Raw genomic sequence first — 27,409 nt, 5'->3', positions numbered from 1 at the left:
AGCTCTGTGAATAGCTGAGAAGCTGTGGAGTAGCTGTCCCCATGTCAGCGTTTCTGTCATTAAATGTGCCGTTGATGCTCTAGTGTGACCGTCCCGCCCCCCCCATCCGGGTGGCAGGGACCCCCACGTGGTAGCCCCCAGGCTTGCTCTCTCCAGCTCATCCACCCTCTAGAAGTTTCCCCACCCTCAGTAGGAGTGGGCGCTGCAGGTGTGTGTGTGTCCTAGTGCCCTGTGTGGCATTGCACGACTAACCACAGTCTGTGTCTGCACGCTTCCTCCCGTGCTCTTGGGACCAAGCAGCGTGGCGGGAACGCAGAGGCTGGATTGTGCTACAGTCAGGACTTACTCCTGCTGAGCTTTGCGGTGAGTACAGGCCGGCCTGGTCCCGTGGGGGCACGGACGCCACTCCCTAGGAGTGGAGGCTCAGCAGGTCTCCAGAGGTCACGCCCAAGAGAGGAGCCCTCAGCGGCAGAGAAGGTGACCTTGGTGCCCGCCTGCCACCTGAGTGGTCAGAACACGGCCCGAGTCTCCCTCGCGTCCGTGCACACGGGTGTCCCTCCCACAGCAGCAGTGCTGCTGGCCATGCCCTGCGTGCACGTTCTCGGAGGGAACAGGGCCCAGAGCATCAGGGGTCACAGGGCTGCCCTGCCCTGGGCCTCTTCATCCAGAGGCCAGTGTTTAACACAGAAGTGCCCCGGCATCTGGGGGTCAGCCACCGCTGAGGTGCCACCCTCCCTTGCAGGGGCTGCTCTGGGCGGTCCTCTGGTGGGTCCAGCCCGGGAGCCCAGCCCTGCTCGAGCCACTCTGAGAGCAGGAGGCTGTCTGCTCTGTCCTGTTCACGTCTCAGCTAGAAAGCTGGATTGGGTTTTAAGTTTTTTTACCAGCAGCTTTTAGCTATATGTCAGAATAAAGCCAGCCACAGAGTTCTCTCCTTGATCTGCTTGGCCCTTCACGTTTCTCTGAATTCTCAAAGCAGCTGAAGCCCAGAATGGGGTGGGGCGGGGTGTCTGGAGAGGAGGGGCTCGGGCACCAGCTGCCGTCCCAGGACTGACTCGTCTATGTGTTTGTTTCCAGTTTACCCGCACTACTTCTGTAGGTGATTATACAGCGTCCAGAATACGACAAAGGCTACATTTTGAACTTGATGCAATCTTTAATCTGTCGATACTTGTTATATGGACCATAAGATATTTTATTACAGAGTTTTTAATTAGCGAAAAATTCATGAACCAGAGGGGAAAAAAAATGTTCCTTATATTTATGTAAACTTATGACTTCATTTATATACTTCCTTTTTCTTGTATATCCAGGCTATGAATATCCTTTCAGATCAGTTCATGTTCTGATACCTGATTTTAGTCTTTCAAATGGTTGTACTGTAATACTTGTCTGTATAAATCCTATGAACAAATACAGGGCTTTTGCAAATGATGCATTTATTGTCATTATTCTTGTTTAATTTTTAAATGTTAAACCATGAGAGAAGGGGTTTTACTGCGATTGTAAATTCATGACGACACGGTGAGCATTATCCTTCCAGAATGTAACCAAGCTCTCCAACAATCACTCTGAAATGAGCGAACTTAATTTCAACCAATTGTTGTATTTTAACGACTGACCTAAACTGTACCTTGTTTCTGGGAAGAAATGCTTTTTGTCTGCAGCGTGAAGCGATTTAAAAGCACTGGGTGTTAAATGTGAGCTTCTAATGAAATTTGGGCTGAAAGGATAACTAGAAGACGACTATGAAAATCTCTCCTGTAACCCAGTCTCTGTGGACCCAGATCCCTCCTCTCCGCTGAGACTCTTCGAGGACCAATCGCGATGCCCTGCACCCGCGGAGGAGCCATCGAGCTGGACAGTGAGGGCGCCACATCCCCGACAGACAGACAGCACAGTGCAGCTCTGACAAAGGCCTTATTTTTCTGATGTAAATCATCTTTTTACATCTGTTTGCAAACCTGTTTAAAGAATGGACCTAGGCATACATTTTTAGATTTTGATGACATAGCCATTTTGGATAGTATAAGTAGCAAATGTAACTTACTTTTTCAGCAGCACATAAAGCAGCCAGCAAGAGATGCGTTCAGATCATGGTGCCTTATTATGCAGCTGATCTCTCAGCAGACACAGACGACACGTCTCTTTACATGTGTGTTCTGCCTTTCCTTGTACAATTCATTGTTAACATTCTGATTTTCTATTAATGTTTTGTGAACTTCCTGAATATGTGACAAAGTATGTACAGTCTACTTTTGAACTATTTCTTATCACAGTATTATTTATTGCTTTCTTTCAATAAAGTACTGAAGCAAAATTTCCCACTGCCAATAAAGAGTGCCGAGGGTAAGCTGTACTCTCAATGAGAACAGACCAGAGCTGGTAATGGGAGCCCGTGTCATCACACGGACATTCTGTTAAGAGAAACAGATGGATACAATGGCAAGGCTAGAAGGTGGAAGTATAGGTGTCCTCAAAGGACGACCGACCTGGTATTCATGTCCTTGGCTCCGGAGACAAGGGACTCCATCACTTCAGCACCTGCGGGGACAGGGCCCCTCTGCTGCTGAGGCGTGGGCAGCAGGCCGAGGGTGGGAACAAAGTGCAGGTGTCGAGGCTCACCGTGGATCCCAGGGTGGGGAGGCCGAGGGCAACCCTGACGTGGACCCGAAAGATGCACTAGGGAGTGTACGTGTGCACACTTGTGTGTGGGAGCTTTTCATGTTATTTTAGTCAACAGTCTTTATTATTCATATATCCATAGAAACAAGAATGTAGCAGGGTGAGGTGGGAGGGAGATTCAAGAGGGAGGGGACACACGTACACCTATGGCTAATTCATGTTGCTGTCCGGCAGAAATCAAACCGATATTGCACAGCAATTATGCTTCAGAAAAAAAGAACATAGCAAGGTGGTCAGGAAGTATGAAACAAAGATTTCTCATAGAGATTTATAATCACAACTCTGTGTACATCTGGGAGCAGGCTGCCCACCACCATCAGACCTTCCCACCAGCATCAGACATTTAACCCCCAGCATCAGGCCTTAGTCGAGCATCAGGACCTCCCCCAGCATCAGACCCTAGTCCAGCATCAGATGTTCCCACCCCAGCATCAGGGCCCTCCCCCAGCATGAGGCCCTCCTCCAGCATCAGGCCTTAGTCCAGCATCAGGACCTCCCCCAGCACCATGCCCTAGTCCAGCATCAGATGTTCTGCCCCCAGCATCAGGGCCTCCCCCAGCATAAGGCCCTCCTCCTGCATCAGGCCCTCCCCAGCAACAGGCCCTCCCCCAGCATAAGGCCCTCCCCCAGCACTAAGCCCTCCCCCAGCATCAGGCCCTCCCACAGCCATCAGGCCCTCCCCCACCATCAGACCCTAGTCCAGCATCAGGCCCTCATCCAGCATCAGGCCCTCATCCAGCACCAGAACCTCCCCCAGCATCATGCCCTCCCCCAGCATCAGGGCCCTCCTCCAGCATCAGGCCCTCCCCCAGCATCAGGCCCTCCCCCAGCATCAGGCCCTAGTTCAGCATCAGGCCTTAGTCCAGCATCAGACCCTAGTCCAGCATCAGGCCCTCCCCCACCATCAGACCCTAGTCCAGCATCATGCTCTCCCCCAGCATCAGGCCCTCATCCAGCATCAGAACCTCCCCCAGCATCAGGCCCTAGTCCAGCATCAGGCCCTCCCCCAGTATCAGGCGTGGCAGCCCCACTTGTCTGACGCTCCTGAGCACACTTAGGCAGCCCCAGAGCAGCAGGACAATAGCTCTTGCAGGATGTGCATCTTTAGGAATCACCTGCCGAGCAGCAGCAGCTGGGGTCTGTTTCAGGCCAAGGAGAGGCAAAGAAGAGGCACTTGTGCCGGAGGCAGCGGTGGGTGTGGGCACGTTCCCCAGCTCTGCTGCCTCCTCGAGGGGGCTTTGCTCTCCTGCTCTTCTCACATGCTCACTCCAGGGCCCCAGGGCTGTGTCCTTCCAGATTCACAGTCTCCTTGATATCTCAAGCCCAAGTCCTGAGTTGCGTCCCAGTCCGGCGTGGCAGAGGGCTGGGAACACCCAAGCTCAAGGGCTGAAAGGATCCCAGGGGGACAGCCGGGCCCCAGCAGGTGGCAGAGCAGGCGATGAGGGTGGCCGCCCACAGAGAGCCCCACAGCAGCACTGGAAGGAGAGCAGGGATGCCTTAGCTCACTTGGGGACGTTGCCTGGCCTCAGCACTCAGATGTCACCCCCAGCAGCTCTGGGGACACAGGAAGCCGGTGAGTGACACCACGCCACTCGGGCCGTGTGGGTGGGCACTGCTGACCATGGCCTCGGTTTTTGTTCCGGTTCCAACTGTCCCTCCAAGGGCTGGCGGGCTCCTCCTCCGAATGGCACAGATATTTTCTTTGTGAGTGAACACATCCCAGCTTGTTTCTGTTGGCACTGTTGTCGCTCTTCGTGTGTTTTCCACTTTTCAACCTGTGCTTGCTGCTCTTCCAGTTTAACTTAGGAGCAGCCCCCTTATTTTCTGCATTTCCTAGTTGTCAGCGTTCCCTGGGGCTTTCCAGGTGGCGCTAGCGGTAAACATCCTGCCTGCCACTGCAAGAGATAACCAGAGATGTGGGTTCGATCCTGGGTTGAGAAGATGCCTTGGAGAAGGGCATGGCAACCCACTCTAGTATTCTTGCCTGGAGAATCCCACGGACAGAGGAGCTCCTGGGCTACAGTCCCTGGGGTCACAAAGAGTCAGACACGACTGAAGCAGTTTAGCACACACGCAGGTTTTAGTTCAGTCACTCAGTTGTGTCCAGCTCTTTGCCGCTCCGTGGACTGCAGCACTCCAGGCTTTGCTGTAAGTCACTGTCTCCTGGAGTTTGCTCAAACTCATGTCCATCGAATCAGTGATGCCATAGAACCATCTCATTCCTGCGGCATCCACCAGAGAGGTGGCTGGGGCTCGGCAAAGTGCATGGTCCCACTGCGTGGATGTGAACCTGCCCTCACCACTGCCTCGCCGCGTGACCATCACTGTCTCCTCCCCTGCAAATCTGAAGGTGGCAGCAACTGCTTGGTAAGGGGCACACACAGCATCTGGCATACAATGCACCATCCAGCTCAGTGTTGTATTCACTAATAAGAGGGATAGCACTGAATAATCTGCTCCTTTTTCTCTCTTCTCCCTTCACTGTGCTCCAGACCACATCTGTTTTACTCACCCTGTAAGTCCCACACCCAGCAAAAAGAAGACACTCAACAAATGTCTGGCTGAAGAGGCAGGAACATACCCTGTCCTTAAGGCGATGAAGCTGAGTGAGACGGGGCCCTGATGATAACACTGTGTGATGAGGAGACCCTAGGATGACCTGCATGGCTGTGGGCTGGGCGGGGGGCATGGGCAGAACCCCTCATGAGCTCCTGGGAATGGGGAAAGTGGCAGGAAGGAGGGGATGCTGTTCCTTGTGGGGTGCCCACAGATTGTACCTCACTCCTCTCTGATGAGCACTTAGGCCGTTTCCAAACACTTGTCACTGTTCTGGAGGAAACAGTTATTGCCCGGCTCCTACTCAACCCATTTCGTAGAATATGTTTCTCATCGGAGTATAAGCATCTGCTTTACTCATTCCATGCTCCGTTCACCCACCCATCCAGCCAGCCATCTGTTCATCCACCTGTCCACCCATCCACTCATCAACTGATCTGATCATCTGGGACCCTAGAGAAGACAGACGCCTCCTCCACTCCTCCCAGAAGGACACCTAGGGTGAGTGACAGGAGCCTCATGGGGACAGCGGGGGAGACACAGAAGGGACATACACGCAGACCCTCCTCCCTCTGAATGGTGAAGCACCCACCTGGTCCTAACGCCTCCTTGCTAGTGTGTCCAGGCCGGCCCTTTTCCTTCTTGCCAAACCAACGACCGATGGAGGACTTGATGCCCTTCTTCTTCGGGGCTTTCTGCAGCGAGTCCTGGCTGCTGTTGCTGTTGCTGGGGTTGCCCCCGGGACCGTCCTGAGAGCCTGTCGCGCTTCGGGGAGAGAAAATGCCCTTTAACTGGCACCCTTGTGCAAACACACACCCCTCCATAAGACCTACTGATAGAACCAGCCACCCAGCAACACCCACGCCTCAACCTCGCAGCAGACAGTGGAGTCTCCTTCACCACCCACACTCCACACGAGCGATGCAGGCTTCCGGCCACAACCAATGGCCCAGGAAGCTGAGATTCTCTGACTGGAGCCCTCCCCCAAGGAGGGAGGTCTTCACTCCAGACGAGCTGGTGCAGAGGGCGCCCCGACCCTCCCTCAGGGTCACTGCTCGGCAGGTGATGACGCTCCCAGAGAAGGCGAGCTCCCCAGTTCTGGGCAGTTCCCCCCGCCTCCTGCAGGGTGACCGTCCTCGGCCGTGGCAGGAGAGCTACGTTCACTGTGCAGGGCTGCTGGTCAGGTGACCGCATGTACCCTCTATCGAGTGCTGCCTGGCTCACGACGGGAGCTCAGCAGGTGGGGGTCTGAATGAGAACAGTGTCAGTCACAGGAGGGGACAGACATGTCCTGAGAGGAGGCCCCTGAGGAAAAGGGAGGGACCCTCAAGAGCAAAGCCGAGAGGCATGGACCCGTAACCATCAGGAACGTGCCCCAGGCCTGGCAGACCTCTAGCAAGAGCAGGAAGAGACCTCCCACAGGAGTCGACACGTAGAGACAGATGTTTTCTAAAATCACTGAGGTCACTGAGCTCTTCTACCCCAGCACCTGAAGTTCACCACTAAACATAGGCACCGAATCCAGTGGGATTCCTTTACAACCATCCTTGCAACTCTTTCAAGACAAGAGGCACAGGGCTCCTGAAACTGACGATGAGGCGAGCAGGCCCCTTACTTGTGGGCGTCCCTGATGTCCTCATCGCTGGCTGTGCGCAGTGAGCCCGTGAGCCAGTCCAGCCGAAAGGACCGCAGCGAGGCGGAGGTCGAGGTTTCACATTTGATGGTGTCATCTTCTACCTCTTCCTGTATAGCTGGCAGCTGAGGGAGTGAGGTAAGTGTAAAATTGGCTAACAATAGACTGTGTCGAAAAAGGCTATCACACAGGCTTTACATTATAACCAGAAACTTACTTGAAAATATATTAGCTATGCTATCCGCCAAATACAAAAAAAAGCCTTGTTCCAACTTAATGCCATCTTAAAGGACTGTTTGTCCAAGAGAAGCCAGGCCGTGGAGCAGCGAGAGCACCCCACTGAGTGCAGAGACCCCGGACGGGAGCCTCCCTGCAGCCGGGCTCTGCACTCCCTGAAATCCAGCAACCAGATGGTCCTGCCAGGCAGGACAGCAGAGCCACGCCAGCACCGAGAACCCTGCATGGCATGAACTGCCCTGATGAAAGGACTGTGCTCATCGTCAGATGCTGCTCGGAGGCACCACTAGCAAGAGTAAGAAACCTCTCAGCAAAGCCGTCCAGACCTTTCTATCTGAAGGAGAAAAGGAAACAGCTTGTACCACCACCCAAGATCATTTGTAGTGATGACGCAGGTTACTGAACCCATGACAACAAGTCAAACACAGAAAAGGTACCTAAGCCCTCCATGCGAACACCATGTGTCTGGCTTGTATTTCTCAGTAATACACAGACCGGGGGCTACACACTGAAGTGCTTACACCCAGTCTGAGTGTCATTTGCTCCCTGGGGTTTACATAAAGCTCTCCTAGGTCTTCACTAAGAAATAATCTTGTATCAACCTAGAGGGGTGGGATGGGGAGGGACATGGGAGGGAGGTTCGAAAGGGAAGGGATGTACGTGTACCTATGGATGGTTCATGTTGAGGTTTGACAGAAAAGAACAAAATTCTGTAAAGCAATTTTCCTTCCATTAAAAAATAAACTAAAGAAAAGAAAAAGATGATCTCGCCTGGACTCCCAGCTCTTCCGCTAGTCCTGGGTCTGAAGATAGGAAAGACACTGGTGGCAACAGTGTGGGGAACAGATGAACCCCTCAGGGTCCAGACAGGTCTCACTTATACATTTGGGTGTGTGGTTAAGCAGGGGAGGTTTGAGGAAACATGCATGGCAAGTATTTTTATAAACAATGAGTGTGTTGTTTTAACCAACTAACCAGTCCTTTTTTAATGGGATTCTGTAAAGAACACTGGTCCCGTGCAGCCGCACAGGAGCTTGGTGACAACAAAGTGACTTAGTGCAAAATACAGCTGAACTCATTTAACAGCAGCTGGATAAACTGGGCACCCTTCCCTGACCTCTACCAAGAAACCTCAGACAACAGAAGGCTACAAAGGCTAGAAATTATCCTCATGGAACTGAACGGGGATCAACCTCAAATTCAAGTGAAAATAAGCACTTATAAAAATCAGAAAACAACACAGAACAGAGCAGGGAAGGGACACACCCGGGGTGACTGTGGACTCAGTGGAGACAAACACCCGCCTCAGAGTCAGGGGCCACGGCCAGCCCCTTCCCCCGGGCCTCCTCCCAAGGAAGGCTCTGGGTCCACAGCCTGGCCACCCTCCCCCAGGATGGGAGCCGCCCCACTGGTGCCCACATGACTAGGATGGGCAGTGCCGTGTCCTCACTTACCAGGAGGGCAAAGCGGGCCACAGAGCGGGCGAGCGGCACACCCAGGGCACCAACCCCAGGGTGATGGCGCTGCTCTGCTGTGCCCAGCAGAAGGGCTCCCGGGCACTGAGCTGCCTGAACTGGAGCACGGCTGCCCGAGTCCTGCAGGAAGGCCCCAGGAGTGCTCGATCAGCGGGCTGGGAGTGGGAGAGGGACAAGGAAGGCCAGCCCTCGGGGCACTGGACTCCAACAACAGGGGCTCAACCAAGTGACCAAAGGGGAGAAGCAGCGAGCTCCCTCCTGATGCTCCCTCCATCAGGGATGCCGTGATGGACACGAGAACCTCTGGAGCAAAGCGGGCTGGATGGCACCACAGGCTCTGATCTGACCAGTCCGAACCACACTGCTGGGTGTGGGAGCCACCTCTCTAAGCCTCAGTGTCCCTGTCTGCTGAATGGGGATAACAGCAGCCTGGACCTCACCTGGCGTCTGCGGGATTAGATGACAGACTCGGAAAGCACTCGACACGGTGCCTGGCACACAGAGTCTCCTGCACACTGCTACCCACCGTCATTAAATTGGCTTCCCCCAAATCTAACTTCTATGGCTCTGATTCAGTCATTTGTTTAAAAAAAAACTCTAAGCGGAAATTCCACGGTGGTCAAGACATTAGGACTTGGCACTTTCACTGCCAGGACACTGGTCTGATCCCTGGTTGGGGAATTAAGATCCCATAAGCTGTGCACCATGGCCAAAAAAATAAGTAAAGAAAAATTTTAAAATAGTAAATAATACTGTGTCTATTATAAATAAGCATGAGATGATTAGAAGGCAAACAATTGGGAGACTGGCAAACTGTTACAATTGCCCCAACAAATGACCTATTTCCAACAGAACCATCAGCACCCAGTGGTGGGTGAGTTTCATTACTTCCATTAAAATGTCAATTATTCACCAGTACATAACCACACAGTGTTCATTCATGTAAAATGAGAAGGACTCTCTAATACTTCACAGAGAAACAGAGGCATGCTAAACTACTAAATAGTTTACCTTTCGACAATGCTTCCTTAAATCACTAGGCTGATAGATGCATGCAAAGAAATGAAGAGAAACCAGATTTCTTGTGACTTTGAAGCTAAAAATTCAAGAATCAGTACAGACAAACACAGTATACCAAAAATGATGGCAAACATATAACTGAGATGAACATTTAGAGAACATGTAACTGGAAACAAAACATTTCTTAGGACCACAGAAATTAAATAAGCTATTCAAGATTTACTAGAGAAACACTATAAATTATTACTCAGGAAGATACAATTCTATTACAACATCATGATCTATTAAAGCACAGCATTCTGTACAATAAAGGCCCTTAACAGTTGTCTATTCTCAGCCAAACTTCTCTATAAGTTAGTTTCTCTTCATAGAAAACATGTTATACTTTAAAATAGTAATTTAACTGATGAGGAAGTTACCATAATACCTATTTGAACACTGAACAAATCGAACCATCTATTGGACATTAACACAAAATTCTTACCTAGAATTTGATTTAAAAGTTCTCAAAATAAATGTATTAAAGCAGGTTCCCTGTGAAAATATGTAAGAAAGAAAGCTAGCATAATAGCAGGTGCAGTCTTTACATTTTATTAACCATAGAAGATGCTTTTTAAAGAGTCTAGCAGAGACATTAACTGTGCAAAAGGTGATGAGATTTATAGTCTTAAAAACAAGCACCAACACAGAAAGGATATTGTGTCAAAAGTCCATTAATTCTACACTGAAGAAGATCATTTCTTTAGGTAAGGATAATCTCTTTTATGAATGACACATGATATGCAGTTTAGGATCCATCTGCATTACGCTTGTAACTGCATAGTGCTATGCTAATTCAAACTTACTGCTATGGGGGAAAACACCATTTGATGAGACATGAAGACAAAGCACAAACCCGACTAAGGGGACGCCTGCTGTGGACCACAGCACTGCCATGACCAGAGCAGGTGGGAGGACGGGGAAGGGGAGACGGATGGGTCAGCTGCAGCCTCGGGGGCGAGGCGGGGCAGTGGTGGGAAGCTGGGGTCTGGATTGACAACCACTGAGCAGACAACAGGATGAGCCAGGAAATCAAAACCAATGAGGAAACCAGACACACCGTCAGAGAACTACAACAGCAGGACAAAATATACAGAACTGCTCTTCTACAAATACTTGGAAAGAAATCAATCGTGAAACTACAGAGAAATCGTCACAGAATTTTAAATATCAACTAATTAGCCAACGAAGCAAATTATAAAAAGTGTCTCCAAAGACCACAAAATGGACTAGTTACCACTTCGCATGCCGCTAAATGATTCACAGTTAATTTAATTATATGCCGACTAACAATGCAGCTAACATGAAACGGGTGGTAACCAAAAAAAAGTGAAAATACAAGTGCAGTTACAAAGCAGAGTGTTGTAAACATGAGTTCATGGGGTAAACAGCAATGCACTCGCAAAACCTAAGCTAAACATGGAAGAAAGCTGGAACATGTGCTTTATAGCCGCACACTCTCTCACCAAAAGCCCTAGGTCGTCATCCCGTTTTCAGACTCGGAAGAGTGAGGAAGCTAGACCGTGTCCGACTCTTTGCGGCCCCATGGACAGTGGCCTACCAGGCTTCGCGGTCCATGGGATTTTCCAGGCAAGAATACTGGAGTGGGCTGCCATTTCCTTCTCCAGGGGATCTTCCCAACCCAGGGATCGAACCCGGGTCTCCTGCATTGCACACAGACGCTTTACCGTCTGAGGCACTAGGGAAGCCCGATTCAAGACTAGGCAGTTTTAAAAATCTTAGACCTCTGAGCGAGCAAATGTACCTGATTTTCTTCTGGGTAAAAAGAGAAAAAACAAACAAACAAAAGAAAACCAGTGTGCTCCAGGAGGGACGCGGCAGAGAGGAGGCAGACACATACCAGAGTCATGAAGCCCAGCTTGTCTTCTTCTGGCTCAGGGCTTTGCTGCCTCCTTTCGGGCATGGAGCGCCCTCTGCTGGGCGGGAAGGAGCCGGCATGCGAGGAGGCGGGATCCAGGTTGAGGGAGCTCGAGGAATTAAAGCGCCGAAGGTTGCTGAAGCTCCCACTGCCCACCCTGCTCTCAATCCCCTCTGCCCGCTGATCCGTGTTCTCCTTGTCTCTGTGGATGAACCTAAAACAGAATAAAATCATCACCTGCCTTTGTCAGCAGAGGAACAGGTCTGGACAGCAAATGTGGGCTTGCATTCTGTGTCACGATTAGCAAATTCCAGGAAGAGTTACTCAATTAACATCTCAGCAAAAAGGTTCAGCTTTCCCTCTTTGGAATATTCTCAAACTTAGAATCACTTATCATTGAGTCTTACAAAGTGGCCCCTCATCATTCACGTTTCATTTGACTTATTTACTCTAACATTCTGATGGGGCCTGGGTGGTGACTCTCCCTGTGAGGAGATACCTGAAGCTGACCACCTTTACCTTCCCTGCTCTCAGGGCAGAGATGCACGTGAGTGCCTCAGAGCTTTTCCACTGGGAATCCGGAACTCCGTATAACCAAAACAGCCATTCACGAGCAAGCTGGAGTTTCTACACACGTCTCCAGACCAGATGAAGTGCTGAGTTGCACTTTTCATTCTGTTTTCAGCTTGTGTATGTGCAAACGCATCACTTGATGAAGTTCTCCACCAGCTTTGTGTGAGTTTCTGGATTCAGGTCAATGTGCTGCATTGACCTAGAATTCACAGTTACTGCTCTTCTCCCCTAATGTGTCATGGATGATTTTATATACAGATTCAATGCATGATTATGCAAATAAAATGATTTTCAAATTAAAATACAAGATCCTTACAGGTAGTAAACTCTCCAGTTTCACTTCTACTTATACATCTTGAAAGTTTTTCACTGTTGACAAGTTGATGGACAGAATTTACCATTTACATCAAGTCAACTTGTTGCATAAGGAAAAATCATTTTTACCTGACAACTTGCTCTAAAAATAAAAATATTAATACAGAAGTGTTCCAAATTTCCTACAGGGATGAGGAAAGACAATCTTTCTGAGCTTGTCTGTGCTCAAACACGGCCCACAAAGCAGTCTGTCTCAGTGTCAAAAGTACAGGCGGCACCATCTGCGTTTGCTGGTTGTGCCATTCACACCTGCCATTTCCCTGAGCCCCCGCACTCAACTGGCAGGAACGGGCACCTTGCCAGGGGTGACGGGATGAGAACAATCTGAGCAGCAGCTCTGCCAGGTCCTGTGCAGGGTCACCGGCCTGCGGCCACTCTGAACGTGGACTCGGGACAGGAGGCACAGCTGTGTGGGTGTGGCACCAGGCAGGCCTCGGGGCCCCAGCCACCCGGCTGCACCCAGACCCAGGGTCCCCTGCTCACCACGAGGCGGGCCTTTGGGTTCTATCCTGTTTTGTAAACTGTTCTAACTGCCAAGACTGGGTCTAAAGAAAACATTTTAAATATACTGATGAGATGAGAAAAACTCAAACACATGTCCTTGGGTCACTGTCTTACAACAAGCCAATCTTCACAGTGTATTAAGTTAAAAAGGAAAATGCAGATCTGAGTGGGAATTTGCCAAGCCCAGAACCCCAGCTTTTCTGTTCCAGGTGGCTTTTCACCAGAAGGTAGAAGGCTCCGAGGGACACACGAGGGCGAACCCTCAGTGCTGGAGGGTGCACAGGCCACAGGGGATACTGCTTCGGCACCTCACCCACCTTGGGGCCCAGAGCTGAGGGGGTGACACCCCACAACGCCCCCCCAACAGAGTGCTGACACCACACTGTGGACAGAATGCCCTGGCTGACTGAGCTCTATAATCAAGGGCAATCTCAGAACTGAAAATTCTCGAAGCAGACCTGAAGTCAGTTTTCTCACTATGGAACACTCAGACTTCTCTAAGCAGGAGACAGCTGCTCAGAGAAGCCGAGCCTCCGGGGAGCTGGGCTCAGGCGCACCCACCAGCTTTCTTCGTTGATCCTGTCCAGCTGCTTCTGAATCTTCCTGGCCGGAGTCTTGGCATCGGCCTCACCGCGGGGCGACAGCAGAGCGGGCATGCTGAAGAGGGTGACCCGGTCACCCTCGCCGTCTGACACGCCCTTGTCAGTCTCGAACAGCTGGCCAACGTTGGCCAGCACGCTGGCTTGCTGCTCGCGCTCCCGGTCCTGATCTTTCAGGGGCTGCACCTGGGCACGAGAGGACCACGTCTCGTCAGCAACATTCTGGGCACCTCAAGTCTATCAGGAACTGAACACAATTTTACATGGAAGCCCTGACTTTGGACAAATGGGCCCTGCTTATGAGACACTGCCATCTCTTAAGCGAGCAGTACTGAAGAAACGGGCAGGAGGAGAATCCAGTTCCTAGATGGCCTGGTGACATTCAGGTCTCACGTGGACGGAAGGCAATCCTATGAGGTTATTCACAAGGGTGCCCTGATGGAGTCAGAGACAAAAACCGAAAATTACAAAATATATCCTTGCTTCCATCAGCCAGGGTGAAGGAAAATTAGAAAATAAAACCCTTCAGCTCCGCAGCCGCTGGGTCCACCCCACCGGTCATCACTGGTACTAGTTCGCCGAGGAGTGCCGTCCTCGCGGGTTCCCAGCCCTCCGTTTTCCAGGCTGGTCTGAACACGCACAGACAGGAGTGAGCAGGGGCAGCCAGTGGATGGGAGGGCCAGCCTCCCGTGGCTCTCCTCTCAGGGCACAGGCCCTCGGGCTGTTCTGGGGATGGCCCCTCACACCGCAAGGGCGCCTCTGTCATCTGAGACGCATGCAAGAGTGCCTGCTGGGCCCCGTGCCGCCCTCCCGCTCTCACACCTCACACCCTTCTCTCCGCAAATCTCCCCTCTGCCCCACTCTCACCCAGGTCCTGCCTTGTTTTCCCAGACATGACCTCAAAGCAATGGAGGGGCAGCCTCGAGCTGCTGGCTTGCCGGCTCCCTGTCCCCCGCGGCCAGTACCTTCACTTTCTGTCTTCGTCACGACCCCTCCCCAGGGCTGGGCCACCCCTTTTCCTGGCTCCAGGACCACCTGCCATCATTCCTGCTCCGCTCCAGTGAACTAGCTGCCTATGGGTTCACCCTCATCAGCCCGATCAGCACATCCTCTCCACTCTCTCGCCTTAAAATAGCACATTTTTGAACATTTTCATTCTGAGAAATTGTACTCTAGGTGTTCCATAGCAAATAGAAACACTCAGAACAATACTAACCCTTCTAAACCATAATGAATAAGAAGTTACATCTCAGGTGTAGAAAAGCTTCTGGAGGAAACATGGCAAGCCATTGACGACAACGAAGCCTATGGAGAGAAGCTGGACTTGGGCTCGGGGTTCGGGTGGTGGGGGACAGGACTCACTCTATTGCCCTCGCTCCTCTCATTGCTTTAGACTGTTTCCATGGACCTCACATGCATTCCTGGGCATTCCTCACATTCATTCCTCTACACCCCACTTCACTTCCTCACGGGGTAAAACAGGTCAAACGGCCAAGTTTCCGAGTCACTCGACTCAAACTGGCAGCTCTGTGCTGTCAGCCATGGCAGTCACTCGCCTTGTGCAGCACCCTGAGGATGTGACGCAGGCCGGTGCAAAGCTCGATGTGGAAATCACACAGATTTCAAGACTCGCAGTGAAAAAAGCATGTAAAGCAGCCCGCTCATTTTTAGGAAATTTTAGATTGTGTGTGTGGCTCCTATTATCTTTCTGATGGACAGCACTTTCCACGTGAAAGGCTCATGCTTTGTCTCAGCTTTCGGGTGAACCCAGAAAGGACTACTTAGAATTCTGAACCACACACAACGGCCACACACTCTAAATCTGCCTATAATGCAAATCACATTCAATGTTCAAAACCAGAAATGCTATACACATTACTGCAGTGGACTAGCCATAAGGAAAATGTAACTCCACTTCCGCTAAGCATCTGCAGTAACTGTGACAATGAACCCAGCTCAGTTCAGCTCGTAACACATTTCTAAAGGATTTAGAGATTTAAGGACCTTGTCGTTTTGCATTTCTTCTAAATGCTTTTTTGCATTTTCAACTTCCCATAGCAGAGAATTCTGAAAAAGATACATACAGTGCTTTAGAGTCAATTCTTAACAGACGTTTCGTGGACTGCGGGATGGCTACTCTCCTGTCTGAAAGCATAAAGCACCTCGGGATGAAAGGAGGACCTCCCGCCCAGAGTGAAGTGTCGGCACGAAGCGGGATGACAACTGTTAACACTAACTTGTACACAGAAAAACTCCTCCTTCCCCGACTGATCTTCTAGATCCAAGGAGGCCAGGTCCCTGGGGTAAGTGAAACTGCTTTATACTTGCTTTCAGCTTTTGCAGTTCAGTGGTCACTCAGGAAACTGGTGCAGGTTTCACATGTAAAATTCAAACCGGAGACAAAACTATCCCCACCTCAGGGCCAGCCCACAGGTCAGGGTGAAGAGAGCTCTCTAGTGAGGTATGGGTGTCATCTTGGGTTTTGTGGGGGAAAAATGTGCCGCAGAACTTGTAGTGACCATGGGTCTCTCTCAGACAAGCGTCGCCCAAGCGCCGACCTCGGCGAAGGTTCTGGGCCTCGTCTTTAGGGCACCGGTGCAGCTGGGACAGGTTTTCCCTGAACCTCCACCAGACTGTTGCCCACTGAGCTGCTCTGATAGAAGTTCTCAGACATTTTCCAAAGCAAATAAAAAGAGAGATGGCTGGAGTTGGAACATGAGAATGCTTGCTTTTACTTGCTTCAATCTTTTCTAGCACATTATATAAAAGATCCTGAACTAAACTTATTGATTTGGCTGCATCGGGCCTTAGCTGCATCATGCGCGATTCCTTTGATGTGATTGCCGCGTGGCATGTGGAATCGTAGCTCACCAACCAGGGATCGAACCTGCGTCCCTGACCTTGCAAGGCAGGCTCCCAGCCACTGGACTGCCAGCAAAGCCCCAGAAATAAACTTCTAAGAAAGAAACGAAGGGGTGAGGGTGGACCTAGAAGAATGTTCTAGCACAGAGGCTGGTAACATCGGGGCCACTGGTGATTCCGCTTCACTGATGCTTTCTGGAAGGGTTGTGGGCACACATCTATGTCTGTTCCTTTACACACTGCCTGTGGATGCTGTCACGCTTATTGACTAGCATGAAGGCATAAGGCATCAGCATTCAAATCTTTTTAAAGCAAAACAAAAGTTTACTTTGAATTGGCTTAGTCATAAACAGAATCCCAATCTCAACAGCTCTGAGCAGCAGTTCTGAAAGTAAGGAAGTGCACCCCTGATCAGGAGACACTGAGCCCTCTCTGCTGCAGAGAGGGAGCCTCACCGAGGTCTCATGATGGGAGTCAGAACCACAGCCCCTTGGAGCCCACATATGAGGCTCTGCAGTCCAGGCCCAAGAACACAGCTATGGTGGGGACAGTACTGACACCTGAGGCTGGACCTGGGATCCCCACTCCAGTTCCTGGATGGTCAGTACCACTGTGTGGCCAACCTTTCCGGGAAACCTCTCTCAGGGCTCTCTAATGCGAGCCTCCACCATCGCCCTTTCCTGGTGGGCCTTCTGTTGCAGCGCAACTACGGTTCTCCTCCTGCCTAGGAGCAGCCATCCTACACACATACCCCACGTCTGGACCAGCAGTTTGGCATGTGGGACTCCAGCGCCACGTCCGAGGCAAGCACCTCCACACCTGGGCACCATGCCTTCCGTTTCACGGGCCTCGGGCTGGCTCCCTTAGGTTTGAGGGCCACTCGTAAGGTCCAACTGTATGCTGAGCAGCTCCCCAGCCTGGCTGGTCAGAGCAACAAGCGTCCTCCTTGAACGTGGGGACCCCCTGGCCCCTGCCCACCACCTACGAGAGACCACATCTGGCCCTGCTCCCGAGGTTGGGTCCCTGGAGCAGCAGACAGGGCCACACACGCACACTGGACGGCAGAGACAGGAGCAGCGGAGAAAGGCAGCGCCGGCCCCGCCCAGCCACGTCTCTGGCCCACAGGCCCCTCTCCTCCATGCCGCTGGGTCTCTCTCCCGCCTGTCGGCCAAGAACAGCGTCAGCTCCGCTCGCAGCGACCCTGTCCTGATGGTACGCGGGCTGTGACCGCAGGGGCGGCAAGGGGGCCATGCTCTGTGTGGACCACTGGCCCCGGGCTCGCGGGGGGCACACCCGCACGCCTGCTCACGCAGCCAGCGCAGCTTCATGTGTGACACGTGGGTGACAGAGGGTGCTGGTGACAGGCTCGTGAGAGGAGAGGTGCTCCCCTGGCCCCAGGCCCCCTCCTCAGACTGCCTGGGGCGAGCCAGCGCAGGCAGCAGGCAGTGGCAAGCACGGGACACACGAGGGCACACGTTCTTCCTTCCTAAGCTGGGAGGTAAGTTCCAAAAGTTTCGCCTCCTTAGTGGCAGAGCTTCCGGAAGACAAAAGTTCAGACTGCAAGGCCGACCTGGGACAGACAGCAAAGATGCCAGGGGAGAGAGGAAACCAACCCTTGAGGGGAAGCTCACAGGCAGGAGGGCGCCCCCTGGCGGCTGTTAGTGACCCTGCTCGGGGAGGGTTTGCGAGCACAGGATACCACCCTCCTCTGGAAACTGGCCGGCCCCTCAGGTGCTCCCTGAGCTCCAGGCAACTCTCCAACAGCCAGGCCAGCACAGGCCCGGCCCACCTCTCCATGCCCAGCCAGTGCCCACCAGCAGTGCAAGGCAACACCTATCCCACCAGAAGGATGGGGTGGCTGGCTGGCTGTGGGCACCATATCCCCAGCAGCGCCACGTCTCCTGGACGTGGCCTCTCACCCTCAGGCTCCTGGGGACTGCAAGCTGGGAGTGGGGCCCTGGGTCTGCACCGTGCCCTGCTGTGACTTATTCAACAATATATAAATAAAGAGTTAAAACTGTGTTCATGACAGAGCTATTTTGGCCATCTCTTAACGAGAATGGGATCTTTCTCGTTCTTTATCCTGCTAGGCTTTGAGTTGCTGACTGAACTCTGAGCAGCAGTGACTTGGAGCTGAAGCATCCTGGGGACACACAGAGCACAGGACAAAACTGCAGGGAAGTTAACACAGGGATGACATGGGAGCGGGGACTGTCTGACACTCAGGGAGCGCTCCCATCGCAGACGGGCAGCACGACCCCCGCGTCTGCGCTCCTTTGTGGACTGAGCAGCACGGGGAGGGGCACAGTGGGAGAGCAAGGGAACAGGCCCTCCCCGCGCCCGCCCCCCGGGGACCAAGAGCAGCACCTTGGAGAGCGCAGCCACCGGCTGAGCCAGCTCAGCCACCACTTCTGTCAGCATCTGCTGCAGCTTCTGCTCTGCCAGCTCCAGGCACTCCTGCAGCTGTCGGTCTTTATCCTCCTTCTACAAAGGAGAGCAGAACATCAAAACGGGCCAAGTGGTGTAGCCTCTGCCATTGTTAGTAAGCTGAGACAAAACCTAAATGCATGAGTCTACAGGATTAGTTCTGTTTCGGAAGCCGCGTCAGGGTAATTTTTCTCTCAGTGTTCCTGGGCTTGGTCTCAGTGGACAGAACACCTCCTGCCAGAGTATTTGCTTTTCCAAACGTCTCCAAAGAAGTCTTAAAAAAAAAAAGTTCTTATATATTAAAGAAGATCAGGTTTCTGTAGAAGCTTATTCATTCCTATTGACAAGTTAAGGGTCAGTACTGACCCTTCTTAAAACATCACCTGAATCATCATTTGAAGGGAACCCTACTGACCGCAGACGGCCATCAGCTTGTAAGCCAAAATATGGCTTTCATCTCCTCTGAAATACAGACCTGATCAGAGTGTGCCTGGGGAAATGCCAGTCAACTAATATTTGTAAATGCATGATTATTCTTTTAACAGATCTTCTTACTCAGAAAACTTGCAGTGTATAACATTTAGACAGATTCGTTTTTGAAAAACAAAAAAAAATGAAATGATCTATACGCTGGGTTTCCTGAGAGGTTAGCATTTATTTCTAAGCAGCTTTCTTATTTTTTCTGTGTGTGTATTACTCTATGTACATACATAAACAATAAGATGTGCTTTAAAACCCTCAGAAAACAACAGCATATGGTACGTAGTATTTTCTGATCTGCCTTTTACAGCCATTATTTTGTATATCGGAATGCTCTTAATTAGCATTCCACATCATACATTTCAATGGCTTTCTAGTATTTTATTTTTGTAGTGGGGCCAATGATACACTTTGTCACACACCAGACTGACTCACTTTGTTTTGGAGAAGCCAGATTTGGTTTTCCTGATTAAGTCCTGATTCTGTGAGGCCACACAGGAACAGGAGCAAGTAAAGCTCACCAAACCACAGGAAGTACAAACCCTAATCAGACTGGAGCTCTAACCCTGCCTGTTGTCACAGTGACCCCAGTTCCCAACAGGCAGCCAGCTGCTGTGAAGTTCCCTGCTGCTCTCTGCTCTTTCAGTAAAAATGCTAACAAGCCAACAGATTCAAGTCAAGTAAAACAAGAGTCAGGAGTGGAATTCCACAAAATGGTCAACCCAAATCCCAAATAATTCAAACCTCGAAGTTGCAGTCACCTTCAATTTTAAAAAACGTATTTCCTTTCAGTACAGCTGATTTATCATGATGTACATCCACACTTTTGAACGCAGTGTTTTAGGGTCATAAGAACTTTACACTGGGACTTGATTTCTAACATGGGAGTCACATGAAAAGGTCTTTACCTTCCTTCCTCTGTATTCACTTCTACAGAAGTCAGACACAGTTCAGGAAAAGCTATTACCTGTCGATGCATAGAATCCTTATTTGCGATTTCATTTTCAAGTTTATCATGGAGGTTGTGCACAGAGATGGCTTTGCGCTGTGCAGCGAGGTAGCGTTTCTCAAGTGTAGTGATTCTCTTCTCCATGTCCTCCTTCTGGGCCATAGCCTACACCAGGCATTGCAGAGGAGAAAAGGTAAGTCATTATCATAGAATACTCCGATACACTTAAGAGTAAAAAAGCGAGACTAAATCCTAAGTTTCAAATCAAAGATATAATTAGTGTCCTCAAAATTAAAGTCCTAGACATGGCAGTTTTCTGAGATGTGAGCAAAAACACGCCTACCTCAAATGTCACATTTGCCACGATGGCACCCATTTGTCTTAACGTCTGTCTGGCCACTCGATTTACCAAGCTTCTTTTCTACATCATAAACCCAACCAGCAAACAAAAAGTACACTTAACTACTCTGTCATTGCAAGAATTCCAGGAGGGAAGGTATCTGGCATGAAATGAGGATCTCTGTCTCCTACACCATACAGGCGGGCTTGACCCAGAACAGGGAGGGACCTTCAACAGATCCTACAGGGAGCTCTGAGGCTCATTCCTCAGGTAAAAGTTGGAAAAATCTCATGCAATTTCCTCAAAATTAAATAAGAATATTAATGAGTAGAAACAGAAGTCAAAGTGTTACACAACTTGGAGCAGCCTTCTCAAGCCTAGTTCTTCTCAAGCAGTTACACCGCATGTAGGAAACGCTCAAACCAGGAGCAGAGCTTGCTGCCGATGCGACTCCTGTCCGCCGGCTCAAAATCCATTTCAGGTCCCTCCGTGCTCACTAAGTAACCAATGTTGTCCTAACATTAAAAGTGAAAGGTCTTAAAAACGCTTTTTCCAGAATTCTCTGTGTATTAATCTCTGCCACCTAATCTCCTCCTGTTGCCAAAGAGTAGTGTGAACACGTTATACAAACATGTGCAAATATTTCTGTATTGAGTTCTCAGACAGATTAGTCACACCGAGCTACTAAACAAGTACACCTGCTGTACCACATGTTGGAGGGGTGCACTCTGAGACGGTCTCACGGGGGAGGGGTGGGGCAGGGTGGGCACTGTCTCTCTGCGCAGAGAGGAGAGGCGAGGCTCACAGGAGGAGGCCTGAGCCCCCAGCTCTCTTCTGTTTTCACAGTGACCGTTAGGGAGCTTCTCATAAATCATGACACCCGCAGACACGACCGCCAGAAACATCCTGATTCTGCATGGTTACACAGCACGGGCCTGAGGATCTGAGGGTGAGCAAACGCCACTCGACTTGTCTGACCGCTGGTATCACTGTCACACATCCTTTCAAGGAGTGGAACCTCAGAAAACTAGAGAAGATGTTCAGGCAAGCTGCCTCAGCAGAGCCCACACAGCATGTTCCCATCTCTCCGGGAGAGAGGGCTCCACAGATGTTCAGACTCATCTGAGTGAATCAGAAGGAAATTTCAGCATCATCGGGAATATATTCAGCAGGCAGGTAGGGGGATGAACTGGGAGACTGGGGTTGACATATATACACTACTGATACTATGCATCAAGTCAACAATGAGTAAGGACCTACTGAAAAGCACAGGGAACCTTACTCAGTGCTCTGTGGTGAAGTTAATGGGTAGGAAATCTAAAAGACAGGGATATTTGTGTGTGTGTGTATATATATATATATGTGATTGGTTCACATTACTGTACAGCAGAAATTGACACAGCAGTGTAAGCACTATACTCCAATAAATGAATGAGTGGATGAATGAATTTTTAAAAAAGGAACACACTAGGCCCCCTAGAACTTGTGGAAATGAGGAGTCCACACCCAGGGTGCAGCACAGCGCTAGGACTGCCCTCATGTTGGTCCACTGCCAATGGGGCGCCTGGACCAGGCCTCTTCTACCCCAGAGACCTCGACGCAGAGGCGGGAAGGCAGCCAGTGGCGGTCTCGCCAGTGCTCTGCTCTTGCTCACGCAGCCATGCCAAGGCTGAGATCACGGGGAGAACAAGGGACCCACATTCCGCCTCAGGACAACAGACACGTCCACTGTCACTCACGTCACGGACGTCCTGCTGTAATTTCACTTTCACTTCCTTGGACTTGAGGAGGTCCTTCCTGGCCATGTCCAGGTCCTTCTCCAGCTCTGTTACGTGGGCAGAGAGGGCTGCCAGGCGGTCCTTCATCTCTCTCTGCTCCCGAGACTTCTTCTTGATGATTTCCTTGAGCTCGACCACCTGAGCCAGGTCTTCGTCGCGGGTTCTCTAAGGGGGAAAGGAAACCTTAGACAGCCTTGTTTTGGGAGGGAGGGAACGCAGCACTTCCGGGAAATCGGTGAAGTCAAAACTGCCTTCTGCGCTCTGGGCTCACACGACCCTCACGGCCACTCAGACCTACATGGTGCATTGGTGAAAGGTCTCAACAGCCCTGCACAGACTGCATAGTAAGACGAGAACCAGACAGAGAGTGAGACCGAGGACATGCCTTTCCATTGGCGCTTGGCATGTTTTCTTGCTTGTGGTTTACATCAAGCACCCTGTCCATTAGTATCTTTTTCAGGTTATTCTTCTCTTTAAGAATCATCAGCGAAAACCAAAAAATTGCATCAGAATAAAGAAATAAGTAAAGACAGCAAAACTCCATTTGGAAAAACTCAACTCAAAACTGAAAATACAGCATAAAAAGAAAATACATGGTGATGCTATCCATCCCGAATAGAACCAGGTGATTCGAGTCAGAATTTGTCTCCTCCTGGACAAAGGGGTGCTTAAGAGATCCTGCAGCTCTGAGCCACAAGTCTAGTTTACTAGTCATTAAAATAACCCAGGTGGGCTGGTCCTCAACCAGAAAGATAAAGAACATCTGATGTCCACCACGACAGCCTTCATACTTTTTTAAAATGAAAGGATACAAATGACAAACTCTTGGACTGCAAGGAGATCCAACCAGTCCATTCTGAAGATCAGCCCTGGGATTTCTTTGGAAGGAATGGAAGGAATGATGCTAAAGCTGAAACTCCAGTACTCTGGCCACCTCATGAGAAGACTTGACTATTGGAAAAGACTGATGCTGGGAGGGATTGGGGGCAGGAAGAGAAGGGGACGACCGAGGATGAGATGGCTGGATGGCATCACCGACTCGACGGACGTGAGTTTGAGTGAACTCCGGGAGATGGTGATGCACAGGGAGGCCTGGCGTGCTGCGATTTATGGGGTCACAAAGAGGCGGACACGACTGAGTGACTGAACTGAACTGAACTGAACTAACTGAAATTACACGATGAATGATCCAACTTACCTTGTTATGCGTGGCACCTAATTCTTCTAACAAACTACAGCTTTCAAGTGCTCCTCGTGTGTTGATGTGTGTATATACGTGAGTGCACTTCTTAGTGTAAGCTGCTGCTGCTGCTGCTGCTGCTAAGTCGCTCCAGTCATGTCCGACTCTGTGGGACCCCATAGATGGCAGCCCACCAGGCTTCCCTGTCCCTGGGATTCTCCAGGCAAGAACACTGGAGTGGGTTGCCATTTCCTTCTCCAGTGCATGAAAGGGAAAAGTGAAAGTGAAGTCGCTCAGCAGCGTCCGACTCTTCGTGACCCCACGGATGGAAGCCTACCAGGCCCCTCCACCCATGGGATTTTCCAGGCAGGAGTACTGGAGTGGGGTGCCATTGTATACTCACCCTCACACGCGGCTACTATAACAGAATACATTTAATGTATCTCATTGATCTTAACATCAAAAAATCTGCTTATTAACAGCTTTAAATTCTAAGTTTGAGAGGGGAAAAAATGTTATCCTAAAATAATTCTGTGACTTAGTTTTTAATTGCAAATTGATATACAGAATGTAATAAATCCTGAGACATTTATACCAACTAATACTTTTTAACTGGCGGCTTCCCAGGTGGACCAATGGTAAAGAATCCACCTGGCAGTACAAGAGGGCAGGTTCAATTCTTGGGTCAGGACAATACCCTGGAGTAGATGATGGCCACCCACTCCAGTATTCTTGCCTGGGAAGTCCCAGGAAAAGAGGAGCATGGTGGGCCACAGTCCGCAGGGTCACAAAGACTGGGACATGACTGAGCATGTATGCAGGCAGCACTTTTTAACCATATAAAACTCTGACTTCTTACAGAAAAAAAGTATTTACAAGAATTCAAGAAGCTCAAAAGTCAACTAGTTACATAAATACATGCATCATCCACCTAACAAGGCTGCAAGTGTACAAATCCAGGATGGCCGGGTGGCTGGTACCTTCTTGTCCAGGGCCTTGTGGTGCTCAAAGAGTATTTTCAGAGACTTGAGCACCTCCAGCTCGCTGGTCATGCCGGCTGGGGACTGCGCCTGCCACTTGCCCACCGTCGTCTGGAGGGATGGTGTATACCGGGAAACCAGGAACTCCAGGTGCTCCACCAGCAGCTGCAGGGCAGGGCCAAAGGAGCACCGTCAACCTCATGCTTGAATTCACGGCCGATAACCCCTCTCAGCCTCATGCTACAGCGGAAACATGCTAAGGCAAGTCGGAATCCTGCCAGTTCAGTCTAAAGTTAGAGTGGACTTCCCCAGTGGCCCAGTAGCTAAGACTCCACACTTCTGCAGGGGTCATGGGTTTTAATCCCTGGTCAGGGAACTAAGACCCCACACAAACTGTAGCATGGACAAAATTGTAAGTTAAGAGAACTCCCCCCTCAAATGTACTAAAATTATAGTAGCTCTCATCATAAATTTGAAGCAAAGTATGAGAACTCCAAACTGATCTACCCTGGTCTGCTCAGTGGGAAGATGTGAAAAATGACTTGAAAACCAGACAGAGTTTAAAGACTGCAACACGGAGCCCAGCGGTGGCCCCCGCGGGGCAAATGTCAACACGTGAGAATTCCCCTACTGACCCTGGTGTTATTCCGCTCTGTGTTCAGCAGAGCTATTTCTTCTTCTCTTGCAAAAAGCTGTTCCCGGCATACATTGAGTTCCTCTTCCGTAGATGTTGCCAACTCCTAGAAAACAGTGAAATGAGTAAGTAACTAAATGCAAACACAAATTAAAAAGAGAGCGAGACTCTGAAGACTGACCCTGTCAAGTCTCTCCAGGCTCCACACAAAGGGTCTCCCTGCCCCTCCAGAGAAGAGGGGGTCCACTGACCCCAAGACCACACAGACCACCACAACTCAGACCGGCCTTCAGCCTCCACCTCGACCTGGCAGGCACGCGGCTGGGGAGAACCCGGAATCCAAGCCTGCCTTCTCAAGACCCAGGGAAGTCGGAGAAACTTCCCTAAACATAAACCTAACAACAAAGTGGATAAAGAGATTCTTAAACGACACACAGACAAGTGACCTAGAACCGCTGGGAAGAGTGAGGAAGAAAGGTAACATCTACAAGGCCATCAGGCTTTGGAGTGTTCCTCTGGGAAAAAGGCTGATGGCACCCCCAAGGCCATCTGTTAGCCTGACTCCATTGAAGTCACCCAGTCAGTCAATAAACTGGAGAAAATGTTAAATTCATGTTTTATGCATTTTATCACAATTTTCATGCACGCGGTGCCGTCCACGTGGTGAACTTGCTCAAACTGAACCACATGGAGTCTTTCATTCTTCTAGTTTTCTTTACACAAATAAAAAAATCCTGGGCTACATATCCCCTACTGCATACTGAGTATTCAGCACCTAGAACACTGCCCAACACTTGTTAAGAGGCATGTAGTAGACATGTGAAGCTATGAGGGTGTATGTTATACACATAAGCAGCAGGTACCCGTCATTAAGATACTGGACACACTGTTCTGTGCTTTGTAAGATGGGAGAGGTTAAGGGGCTTAGCCTTTCTGCTTCAAGGACTGACTCTAGAGCTCAATCCACGTACCCCAGTGACTCCTCCAGACAGTGTTTCCCTTCTTGTGGGGCCCCCGCCCGTCCTCCACTCAGCCCCTGCACAACCACTTACAAGGTCAACCTGCTGGGGTCCATCTTGCCCAGAAGGCCAAAACGCCCTGGCCGGCAGGGCCCACAACCATGCTAACAAAATGAAACACAACTCCAACGCTTTGCCGGGTAAAGGCCAATCCGACGGGCCCAGCCCCCGGCTGCTCTCACCTCAGGCCGCTCTGCTTCTAGGACTTGGGCCGAGGCCAAGTTCTTCCTTGTCTTGGCCTTTGCCTTGGGGATGCAGCACTGGAAAAGCGCCCATAGGCGGGCCCTCCTGCGACCCATCCTCGTGGATGGGGGCAGCCCCCCACTCAGGGGCAACTGCTGTTTCACGGTTAGATACCTCAGCACCCGAGCTGTCACCACCGATCTCACACTACGACCACCACTATTCACACTACGACCACCGCTCTCACACACACCACTCTCACACACCACTCTCACACACTACTCACACACGACGCTCTCACACACCACTCTCAGATACACTGCTCTCACACTAGGACCACCACTCTCACACCACGACCATCAGCACTGCTGTCTCTAGAAGAAATGGCACTAAGGCTCTGCCTCCAGCACGTCTCCCGGGAGCCTGGCACCTGGAACCCACTCAGTCACAAGGGGCTCCGTGGTAACAGGGGGGCTGGGCTCAGGCCCACCATCAAGGGTGCAGACAGGGGGGAGGGGCTGCCAAAAAGACGACAGATGAGTGTGGGGTGCAGGAGAAGGAAGGCTGTGCCCACAGCTCAGGCCCACCATCAGACTTGACCCTGCAAGGATACTGGTTCACAGTCGAACCAAATAGAAACTGCTTCAGAAACCACCACCACAGGGAATGAGCACGTCTTCTAAGTGGGCTTCTGCCTCCTCTAGCCCCCAAACAAGCCTCCAGTGAGGCTACTGAAAGGGCACCACTGAACTCAAGTGTGTCCCCAGGCCCACCCGGGTGACAAGGACTCACCGCACTAGCTGCCCCTCACTCACCTTGAGCTCCGTCCTCCCTGACTGACTCCCTCACTTGAGCTCAGCAAGGGCTTGACCAACCTCGCTCCAGGCACTTAAAATGAATTCACAGTGGGTACAGGGCTTTCGTCAATCTGCTGCGAACTCGCCCTCTTCACTTTGACCCTGGGCTGCCAGACAACTCTGCCCCGTGGGGGCTGCACGGTGGAGG

General features: G+C 50.8%; 1 protein-coding gene across 1 annotated transcript; it reads right to left on the bottom strand.

Annotated features, from left to right (window-relative positions):
- Positions 1-1,133: 1,133 nt before the first annotated feature.
- On the bottom strand, positions 1,134-26,520 carry LOC138423757 (liprin-alpha-1-like). Its single transcript, XM_069560048.1, has 18 exons — positions 26,404-26,520; positions 25,204-25,308; positions 24,563-24,733; positions 23,988-24,003; positions 23,608-23,656; positions 22,794-22,896; positions 22,370-22,573; positions 20,309-20,455; positions 18,802-18,918; positions 17,910-17,991; positions 15,988-16,154; positions 13,535-13,758; positions 11,504-11,735; positions 9,595-9,624; positions 6,854-6,996; positions 5,831-6,003; positions 3,648-4,577; positions 1,134-3,376 (listed from the first exon to the last, which is right to left on the bottom strand). The coding sequence occupies exons 1-17, from the start codon at positions 26,518-26,520 to the stop codon at positions 4,516-4,518; spliced, it is 2,142 nt and encodes a 713-aa protein (XP_069416149.1). The 3' UTR covers positions 1,134-3,376; positions 3,648-4,515.
- Between the last annotated feature and the right edge of the window lie 889 nt (positions 26,521-27,409).

Source organism: Ovis canadensis, chromosome 18 (genome assembly GCF_042477335.2).
Source record: "Ovis canadensis isolate MfBH-ARS-UI-01 breed Bighorn chromosome 18, ARS-UI_OviCan_v2, whole genome shotgun sequence".
Lineage (NCBI taxonomy): Eukaryota > Metazoa > Chordata > Mammalia > Artiodactyla > Bovidae > Ovis > Ovis canadensis.
The sequence above is the reverse complement of the archived record's forward strand: the minus strand, read 5'-3'. Positions and strand labels throughout refer to the sequence as shown.

Coding starts and splice junctions, on each gene's coding strand:
- LOC138423757 (XM_069560048.1), bottom strand. CDS start 26,520: ATGGGTCGCAGGAGGGCCCGCCTATGGGCGCTTTTCCAGTGCTGCATC. Junction 24,734..25,203: donor CAGAGCGGAATAACACCAGG/GTCAGTAGGGGA, acceptor CCTGCCCTGCAG/CTGCTGGTGGAGCACCTGGA. Junction 22,574..22,793: donor TGCCAAGCGCCAATGGAAAG/GCATGTCCTCGG, acceptor TTTCCCCCTTAG/AGAACCCGCGACGAAGACCT.